Source organism: Orbicella franksi, chromosome 2 (assembly GCF_964199315.1).
Source record: "Orbicella franksi chromosome 2, jaOrbFran1.1, whole genome shotgun sequence".
In the NCBI taxonomy this organism is placed as follows: Eukaryota; Metazoa; Cnidaria; class Anthozoa; order Scleractinia; family Merulinidae; genus Orbicella; species Orbicella franksi.
This window is the reverse complement of record NC_138146.1, coordinates 36,923,394-36,934,297: the sequence shown is the minus strand read 5'-3', so window position 1 is coordinate 36,934,297 and position 10,904 is coordinate 36,923,394. Positions and strand designations below refer to the sequence as shown.

At 39.8% G+C, this 10,904-nt stretch overlaps 1 protein-coding gene across 2 annotated transcripts; it reads left to right on the top strand.

Moving 5' to 3' along the window:
- The first annotated feature begins 1,227 nt into the window (after positions 1–1,227).
- LOC145479685 (uncharacterized) lies at positions 1,228–9,775 on the top strand. 2 transcript variants are annotated; one of them, XM_081458112.1, is made up of 8 exons: positions 1,228–1,237; positions 2,474–2,589; positions 2,906–2,956; positions 3,969–4,316; positions 6,642–6,849; positions 7,838–8,103; positions 8,652–8,788; positions 8,993–9,775. In XM_081458112.1, the coding sequence occupies exons 2-8, from the start codon at positions 2,499–2,501 to the stop codon at positions 9,170–9,172; spliced, it is 1,281 nt and encodes a 426-aa protein (XP_081314238.1). In that variant the 5' UTR covers positions 1,228–1,237; positions 2,474–2,498; the 3' UTR covers positions 9,173–9,775. The 2 variants fall into 2 exon arrangements, with proteins under 2 accessions (XP_081314238.1, XP_081314237.1); XM_081458111.1 differs by lacking the exon at positions 1,228–1,237 and having other exon boundaries at positions 2,381–2,589.
- Positions 9,776–10,904: the final 1,129 nt, after the last annotated feature.

The window sequence follows — 10,904 nt, the reverse complement described above, 5'->3', positions numbered from 1 at the left end:
ATAAAGGGATCTCAACTGTATATTCAAACTCCTCGTCTGTACTTTCTATGTCATTACTGGTGGGGGCTTTTAATTTGCGGGACATGGTTGATGGAAACCTGCGCGGGTTAATTAAGGGAGAGGACACGCAATGTGTATTACACTAAAGCTTTTGAGTCAACTGTAAAGGTAATGAGCGAGGCATGAAATGTAGTCAACTACAAAAGTGAGTCGACTCGATCTTTTAAGAGGGCCTGAAAAACGGGAATGTTGGAATCTCATTCATCGATCAGTAAATTTTCAGGGGTTTCTTGGCTATCAATTTAAAATTTCTTTCCATTTCTCAGACTTCTCAGCTATTAGTAAATTTCACAGATCTTGGTAGCTGATATCGATTAGTTAAATGCGACATTCCCATCAAGCCGATCAAAATTTTGATCAGCTCATAGCAAGAGATTAATCTCTTGCTCATAGTTATCCCTAAACACTATTCAGATGACCCTCTTGTACGACTTCATTTGATGGACCAAGGTACTTCTTCAATATTGCACACTTTTAATTCCAGAGATGACTATTCCTTTTTGCATGGCATCTATCTATTGCTTGGAAAAGTGACAATTTTTTGGCGTAGTTGTGAGCTACATTTGCCCGTGTTCCCATACAGTCCCATAAATACTTGCGCACTCACTCTCGTTCCAGGCTATTCGCTGTTTACGGCAGTGTCGGTTGAAAGAAGAGATTTGATTCGTACAACAATCGGTTTGAACATATCATGTAAACACAAAAAACCTAATAAATCATTTGAAAAAACAAAAAAATCCCAGGTCTTCATCTTACAACGTACAAGGGTTTTTTCTTTCCTTGTTGTGACAAGGAAACTGATCAGGATTCAAATGCAATAATCCGCTACTAGCAGACTAGTCACTAGCGCTGTAGAAAAATACCTTCCTCGTGACGTAATGCGTGAAATTTGTTGACTGTTTCAATGGAAGCAAAACAAAAAATGACTAGTTAAACTTTTTACTTCCTGCAACTCTTGTTAGCTTCGTCAACGGTAAAAAAATACTATTATTTCTCTCCAGGTAAAAGGTTTGACGATTAACTTACTAAGAAGCTATCATCGACCTTGGAAAACCTGTTGAATATTTTATGTTGTTCTAAACAGTTCCTAGTCTTTCCCTCACTGCTCGATACGGTAAAGTATTCACCTGTAAGCAGGTAAATACCATATCCCGCGTCGACCTGACAGGCTGCCAAGGTAAGATCTATGTGATTTCTCTTAATTAGGGAATGGGATCACCAAAGTTAGAGCGAAAAATGCTAATCTCTCTGTAGGGTTTCGCAGCAATCAGATTTTTACCACACCGTGATGCTACGTTCTTTTTTCATCAGTGATTCACCTCCGTAACAAAATGGCGTGGATATCGATGGTCAATGGGCACAAAAATTATTACTCAATACCTTATAACATTTCCTCTGCCTCTTTAAAACGTTATAACTGTGAAAGATCATTTGTTCTTCATTTTAATGAGTGGTTAACCGTGACGAATGGTTGCCCTATGCCACTGGTAAATCGTCTTAATTAAGAATCGCTGTATTCTCGACCAACACCGACAAAACTGAACAGAAGCAGTCGATTTAGACAATGCCATTGTTGTATTAAACTGCGGGAGAATAGTAGTTAACGAAGAAGATGTCTTTTTTGTTGTTATTTTTTTGCTGATTGCGAAGTACTTTTTAAAGGGATAAAAGTGGAAGACAATATCGATCAACTGCGGAGATACTGAAATCAGATCGCGAGCATGCATAGATCTCAATATTTCATCTAGTGTCAACAACCTGCTGATCTATGGGCTAAAAAACACGAGGGTTGCTTGCACCTCAAAATTCAACCGCATATTTCATTTGTAAAAACAACTTAGACTTCCGGAAGCTTTGTCTTGTACCCAAAGCAAAGCTTCCTCGAGGAGAAGTCGTAAATTGCAAGGAAAACTGCAAAGTCACTAAAATTGTTTCCTCTTTCTACTTCCAACCTACCAGTTGTTAGTTATTACCTGGCGTATTTGTCGCTACTGTCTTGATCGTGCAATGAATTTCGACATTAACTTTTCGCGGTCCTGTTCCGACGATTGTCTTTCCTTTGAAAAAATTACTGTCCCTGCTACTTCATCAGCTTTATTACGTTAAGATAATTCAAGTGAAATTGTTTCCCCGATAGTAGCATATTAGTATGTTTATAGCAAGGAGACTTTCACTAGCCTTCGATGTGGCCTTGGCTTTAAACAGCAAAATGTAATTGTCGTCATTTTATCGCCGGGAAAGTCATCTTCTCTCGCTTTTGGTACTTTAACCGTTTTTAAGTAACACGCATGCGTACACATAACTTTAATAGCTCAGTTCACCCACAAGGTTAGAATTTCAAAACGAAACAAAACGAGTGATTTTTTTGGCTCATGTTGGTGAGATATTTAAGTATCGTTTTACCTTTCTTCAGGCAACAAGGCGATCGGCTTGAGATCATGAAGAGGGCTGTGATTTCCTATTGCCTCCTTGCATTATGCTATTCCTTTGCCAACAGCTTGAACTTAAAGAACCTTAAACATAGAGCTGGTAAGAACAAACTCGTGTTGTTTGTGCACGTGTGCTACATGTATTTTGGGTGAAAATATATTTGACCATCACAGGGGCATTTATCTTAGCTGAATGCCTGTGCACACTGTTAGTTACATTAGGAATGAGACATTTCTGGTTTGTGAAGGATATACCTGCACTTCTCCGGTTATGATATTTCATTGATTGTCGAGACAAGATTAGGCGCGTTTCCCTTTCTCCCTCAACGTTCCCCTCAGTACCTAGGCGAGTATTTGGTTGTCAAAGGTTTTCCAAGTTTCTAACTGTCCGAACAATTCCTATTTCTATTTTGTAGGACATGGCGGTAGGAAGTCAGTTGTGATTGACACTGTGAATCCAGTTCAAAGTAAGTAAGGGTTTATTTCTCTTGGATGAAGCGGATCAGGGCCAATGATCAAAGATCCTTTGGATTATGAAGGAGCAACGAACCGATGGATCCACTGTGATCAAGGATTCATCGGTACCTTTGACGCACCATAATCCGAATAATCTTGGATCAACGATCCTGATGCGGATCTTCCGAAAGGAACACATCCTAAGTTTTTGTCAAATAGAGCTGTTTTCATATGATCTTTGTCTGAACATCTTGATTAGCTCCAAATGAACAAGGCATGAAGTTTGCTATAACCAATCAGGTTAAAGGGGTTACGTTCAGTTCTAAGCCAATCAAATGTTAAACGTTACTTTTCCCAAATCTTCACTACTTTGTTCAAGTCTGACTTGTGGGACCATTTACTTTATTGCATCCTCGACTGAGATAGTTCAGTGGACCAATTGCTAAAATAATGCAATCAGTCAGATTGCTCAATTGCCTTTCAGATATTTCTAAGTATTGGACCAGGCACTGTCCTGAATGATTCCGTGTAAACACACTCTGGGATTTTCTGGTGGCTTAAAGCTAACGTTAGCGAAAAAAAAAAAAAAAAACACGTGAGATCCTTTCTTTTTTTCTATCGAACTCTCTTGCCTCTTCCTCGAGGAGAAGTCGTAAATTGCAAGGAAAACTGCAAAGTCACTAAAAAAAAAAAAAAGCGTCAGACTCTGTGTACGCTAAATCGACTCCCAGTAAATATTGCTCTTACGGTGTCTTTCCAATACGTGATCATGAGACTTTTTCAAACCGCAATTTTTCATCAGGTGATAAACATTTTATTAACCAAGCTTGCTCGGGACCTTACTGGGAGAATATCGGCCCTTGGTCTTTTTCGCATGGGCGCTTGGAGTCCGAACTGCGAATACCCTAGGCAGACTTTTTCCAAGCATGGCATTCGCCTAAGGTTAATAAGATATGTATATCACTCGAAAGCAGTGCATAACTAGCATGCTTCTAATCAGGTTTTCGCTTCATTTGGATTTAGGATCCGCGTGGGAATGCCATCCAGGATGCAAGCGTTTCTGTCTGTCCTCCTGCAAGAGAAGCTGTTGTACGCCCGGAGCACCGAACTACGATCCCTCCATGTTCAACCAGCTGGTCGGTTACCAGGCCTCCCTCCCCCCTCCACCCCCTCCCCCTCCAGCGTGCCCTGTCGGCTGTCCGGGGTCCTGTTATCCTAACTGTGATTCAGGATGCTGTTTCCAAGCCAGCCAGCCAGCATTTCCTCAGTATCCCGCTAACCCGTATGATATGGGATATGTTGGGTATCCGGCAGGTGACCCTTGCGCTGCTCAGGGCTGCTCTGCTTCCTGTGCCCCTCTCTGCAAGCCAGGTTAGTTGTCATTTAAAATCATCCATAAAAATGCAGCGTTTTTAACAACTCCACGCAGCCTAACATAAAGTAAATAGATTCCTTCTTACGAAGTCATTTTACTGGTCGCCACGAAAAAAACGCAAGCGAAACATATCTCAAATTATTAAATTCTCAGCCTCGGATAATGCAATTCCAGCTTTCTGATTGGTTCACTGGATCTCGGTTACCAGCCATTATACCTGCGTTTGACCTTATATGGAAATGAAAGCGGCAAATGTCGCTCGGCATGAGCTTTTTCGCGTGAAGCAAAGTTTCGTCGACAAAAAAAATGGATGAAAAAAAGCACATTCGGTGAGCTATCTACACAGCAAATACAGGAAATTATGGACATTGCCGAGCCAGTAACAACAAAAAAGCCACAAAGCTCGAGATAAGATTATCTCCCTTAAAGTTGCAAAATTAAAATATGACCGGCGAGATTTTACGCATTCATGAAGATTATGTAACAAAAACAAATTTTACCTGAACAGAATGGCTTGCTAGTCCTGGTGGCACCAAATTTTCGAAACCGATATAAGAAATGTCAAAAGAAGAACTGAATGCTCAGTTGAAGTGTTTTTACTCGTCCGCGAGGAAGAAAGATGACACGTATTGCAAAAGTTCATTGATTAAATCCATTAAAGCCGCCAGTTGATCATTTCCTTCGTACGCCGCCGCACAACAAACCGTTTTCCATTATCTCTGACCAGGCAAATAAATTATTAGAGCATATGCATTTGTAAAAGGCCGCAGGAAAACAGGCATAATTGCCGGCGTAGTCCATAAGAAACCAGTTTCCAATGAGCAGATGAGGAAACTGTTCGACTAAGCAAGCTCGGATCGGCCGAGAGCAAGAATCCCGCACAGCTACAGAGGACGACCTAGTTTTATCGCAGTCTCTTTTTTGGCCGACGACGACGAGAGAATCAATGACAGCTAGCGCCAACAATTCTGTCCTTGCGAAAAACACCTCAAGGAGTTGAGTGTTTTGAGCTGAACCGAAGTAAGCCCGGTTCTTTACCAGCCACGAAAAACCACCAGGGTGGCCTCGGAGATTCTGAAGATGAATCTGACGCTAACATAGTTTCTGTCCTTGACTCTAAAACTGACCAACAATGAGCTCCACACATACAGCTCGAAATGCCAAGGCTTTCAAAGCAAGGGAATCCTGAGAGAGATCTTGTCGAGGATAATTTTGGCACAACGTCTGTGTCACATGGCGATCAAAGTTTTCCGCAGCATTATTACGATGGCAATGTGCAAGTGCACAATTATTTGGCTCTTCTCCATGACTCGAACTCGAACGCTTTTCAAACTTTCTGGCCAAGGTTATATATCCTTCATTTGATAGACGTTTCTTGAATTCTACTTGATTGCAATTTCATTCAGCAAATTCGTTTGCTTCGCTCTCAAATTTTTCATTCAACTAATTTTACAAACAGCGCGCATGTCATGTGATTTCCCACTTGTTGTTGTTTTTGTCACATCGACTTCCGGTCGTTTTGTAAAATTAAAACCCAATAAAATTAAGCTATATTTCCAAGAGTACAAACGCACCGAATTTAATAAAACAATTATTCCATTCGCGCTTGTTGGATATGAGATTGGTTATAGCCAACTCATATTCAACGCACGCTCATGGAATAATTGTTAATTATCGTTATAAAGTTCTATCGAACAGTAACATTACTCAATTGTTCATAAACCCAGCTCCTCTATTTGCATCGTACTAATATTTCATATTTTGTTCTCTCCCTTAAGTAATCTTTAATCTTTATTTCGCTTTCACTGAAGGTTCGATTACTGTGTTGATTGGAAAATTTGAATTTCCCTCGTGCATACGAAATTATTTTCTTCACAACTCGAAGTCTAAGCTAGGATGATCTAGAAAGCTATTTCATCATCATCATCATCATCATCATCAATCGTCATCATCATCATCATTATTTCTTTGCAAGGAGACCTCCAGGAAACCTTCAGGTTCCTTCAGGCCTATAAAGGGGACCATCTCGATCGTCAATATGTTATTGCTTCATTAACGTTCAAATATCATTTTTCTTAAAGACGCAAAAGGTTGCTGCAACACCAACAAACTTTGCCTCATTGATTTCGAATTTGATAGGCGTCGAACAATCCTACCACGAAGATAAGCGGTTAAAATTTAAAAAGGATAATGCATTCACATTCAGAGTAAGCTTTCTCTCGCCACGCTTAGAGAACAAGAACACAAGAAGAGTAGAGTTGTTGTAAAAGATAATATTTTTCTGAGCATGCAATATCACCGACTTATTTCCTATCATTCAGATTGTTGTCGTTCCCAGGCCTTAAATCTGAGTATACGGCCAGTGTATCTGGGAGGTAGTAAGGCTTCACCCGCAGCAGCACCGAAACCTCCCCCGGAGAAACCTGTTAAAACATATCACAAAAAGAAGCCAGTACACAAGAAGCCGCCATCAAAGATTGGAATAGTTTGTATTCCGCCGTGTCAGAAACTCTGCAAGCCAGTATGCAGGCGAGTGGATTGTTTGTTTTATTATACATTGTAGTCACCATCTGTCTCCTCATGTGATCATTAGCTAAAAGCCTACAGTTAATTCTGGGAAACAGCGCAACCTACAGATTATTCACTAATCTGCTAGCAGATAAGTGAATAATCTGTTGGTTGCGCGCGCAATGCGTGATTTCCAAGAGCAATGTCAAGTTCACGGACAGCGAAGTAAGAACATGGCTTGTCGAAAATAAACTGCGTTCGGTGTGATAATCCGTTTGTGGTTATTTTCTTTAAAACAATGTATAATAAAACAATTATTAGATTCGGTTTTTCTAACACCCGAAATAATCAAGGTCTCGGTTAGTGTTATCAGCCTCAGCCTTCACCTTGATTAATCCGGATATCACAAAAACATCATCCAATAATTGTTTCATATGCAAGGGTATACATATCAGGCAAAAAAATCAAAAAATGGCCGGCAAAGTGAGACAGGGGATTGGAGGCTTTATGAAATGGAGTTCGCATTAATGATTACTTGCTAGGAACAAAAATTTGTTTGAACAGTTCCTTATAACGAGTCGTTAAGTTTTTTTGTATGGCAGTCTTAGAGCTAACAGGTCTTATATACAATAAAGTATCTTTCCCCCGCACCGAACGCCACCGAAACAGAGTACTGTGACTATACTATTGACTTTTTAATGTTCAAAACTATGAATTTCATATCCTTTTATGGTAAATCTTTATATGCCTTTCCTTCAGACGGATCAAATAAACTGTTTTAATTCTCTTATACGGTATCATTTTTATTTCACTAAAAACGGACTTCACCACTTGATTAGGAAACTAATGCAGATCTACTTAAGTTAGGTCAATTCAAGTCATCTTTATTTATCAAGGGTGGCTCATTATCACTAGGCTGGTATAGATCATCAAGCACTTAAGTAACTTATAACTTCTGCTTAACTTATGATACTCAAACCAAAAACTCGATACTTCTCCCTTGTTACAGGTTTGACTGTTGCTTGCCTACACACAAATTCCATAAGCAATCTGATCACAAAGCTTCTCACCCCAAACCTCACAAGCCAGCCAAAGTTCACCTTGACATCAAGCCTGTAGCCTCAGTTCAAAGAGTACCAATCCCCAAACTTTTCGCTCTGCCGGCTCCAACCAAGGAGGCGGCGGCCCAGCAGGAGCCCCAGCAGGGACCCCAGCAATCACCTTACGCAGGTTACCCATATCAAGATGCTGCAGCTGCTGTAGCACCCACGGCAGGTGGGTGAATTATCATGTAACATGGATCAGAGCAAGGACAAGTGTTTGTGAAAAAAAGGAAATTGTATCGATCGCTCTAGATCATCAGGGTTATTTTCATTAAAACAGAGAAAAGTTAAGGGTCACGTATGATGTTAGCAAACTGACTGATGCATGCTAAGTTAACAAGCATTATTTTCTGGTTTGACAAGATTTCTACATATAAAAGCTGCTGAAATCGAATATATATGTTTATTTACCGCTTCTTTAAACATAATTTAGGCAGAAAAGGAGTTTGCTTGTGGAAATAGAGTGCTAAAATTATATCCTATGAGACTAATGTTAACCGTCCCCCTACCCCTGAGGAAAAAAACTGGCTCAAACAGAGCGACAGATTAACATGCTATCCAATGGGAGAATTCGATTTCCTAGTCACTTTATTTTACAAAAAACAGAGTTAAACTTCCTTTCTGAACTTGTAATTGTCAATGGCAGATGTCAAGCGCTATATTATTCATACTATGCAGTTATTAATGTGATTGACTAACACTTCTTTACTCTTTTAACAGGGATAACATGTCCAGGTTCTTGTCCCCTTGCATGTGCTCCGTCATGTCAGTGGTCCTGTTGTTCTCCATTCTTACCACAGCCTGCTCCATTAGCCCAACAGCCCTTACCTTACGGAGCTGTACAAGACAACCCAATGGTGAGCAATTAGTCAGTAAATCAATCAATCAATCAATCATATCAATCAATCAATCAATCAAACGAAAAGGCATCTTCGGATTGCATATATGTGATCTGTGGAAAGTTGATGGCGGCACTTCGTTCATTCGTTGGATCCCGTTTATCGGTTTAGTTATTTGTTGGGTTATTCATTTTTTCATATCGTTCATTTTAATTCCTGTAGGATGCCATCACTAGAACTGCCTCACCCGGCCTGGTTCCTATGAAGACCGCGTTGACCAGCTGTCCAGCGCCATCATGTCCGGACACATGCGCACCACTCTGCTCGCGAAGCTGTTGTGCAGGAATGGACCTTCTGCCGCAATCGTGGGACAAGAGAAACAAAATTCCTGGCAGAATCTAATCTGTCTACGGGCGCCATGATAGATCCCCTTATTGTGTATATAAACGTAATTTCCCTCTAACACCCAGCAAAGCAGGGGAGATCCTTCAGAACTAATTAAGGTCGCCTTTCCCCTGTTTTGCTCGTTTTTGTAACATATTACAAAAGCTAAATTCAGAACAAATATCAATTTTCTTCCAAGGGAAATATTATGGAAGATTCACCGGACACAAGAGATATGATATTAAGCGGAACGCAATCTGACGTTTGAGGTGAAAGAGTTAAGACTTTATTAGTAGTTTACTCAGCGAGACTACCTTAAAAGTTTATTTTCTATATAAAAAAAATCGAAGAGGAAGATTCATTCACTTAGATTAAACAGTTCAGCTAACAGGGCTGAAGTCAGAGAACAGTTCCTAGGTATTTAGCAGTGCTTTAGTTCCCCCCTCCGGAAAAAAAAACACAACACTCGGCTAAAAACGAAACAAATGACTGAGGCAAGTGCCGGCAAAACATTGCCGTTACCATTACGGCCCTGGCTTACGGGAAAAAAAAAAAATTTCTAGTCTACCAATTTGGGTAGGGATGGCCGGTTGCAACTACATGTAGACAGAAATACACGATCTGTTGTGAATTGCCACTAGTGCGATTATCTGAGTTATTATGGCAAATACAAGAAGTCATTCTAAGTAGTTTATGTTTGGCGAGCTAGTGCAGTTATTTCATCGGTCAAACTAACTCTGTCTGTAAATATGTAACACGTATGTTTGTTTTTGTTTTTTACTCGTCATGACCCTTTTCAAACCCAGTAAGTGATTTATTTCTAGTGCTCCAAGTTTCACACTTTGTTTGGCGTGTTCATTAGAAATAAAGTTGAAATTATGAAATAACTTAATCGAGTGAGAGGGTGAGGAGCACAGCTCTGTAAAGGGTTCGAAACTAGACTGCGCGACTATATATGAGTACATATCTATTTACAAAACGTCTGAGACAAATATTTAACTGGTTGTAGCTAGTGTTAAGTGTTACATGTAATTAAGCAATAGAAATAGATTAATAAAAGTCAATCTATGCATTCCGTAATGGCTGTCACCTTGATTCACTTGAGATCTTGTATATCAAGAGCAGATTGATAAGCAACCAGCTACAAACGTGGCAGGCTATGGATAATTATGCTCGAACGAATGGCTAACGCGCGAAAATTCCCCTCTATAAACTCGCTACGGGGTTAATTTGGTTCATCAACTATGAAGTTCACATGTAATAGCGAAGAATATATGCTAGTATGCCCGGAAGGGGTGGTCCTAAAAAAGGCAGTTGGTGTGAGCTGATGCCATCAGTTCCCCATAATTTTGGAATGCCCACTCTCTCGTCACAAAAAGTGAGTAAGTGGTTCAGTTAAAAAAAAAAAAAAAATAATAATAATAATAATAAGATAAAAATAGAAAAAGGAAATAGAGACTAATTAACTATAACATAGATATAATTCCAAGCGAGACCTGATTATTTCTTCAGCGTGACTGACATTTTCATCGGCGCCACTCCGTTTAAAGGCGTCGTTTTTATGAGGGCTGATTTGGATGTCACAGTCACTTGAAGATGCATCTGAAGCGTATTAAATTTGTAGGAGGAAAATGAAACAAAAACAGTTACTTTAACTTGTGTATAATCATTCAGTTTATGAATCTTTTATCTATCTGACTGATTGGGAGACAACAGATTACTTTGTAAAATAATTAACTGCCAAAATAAC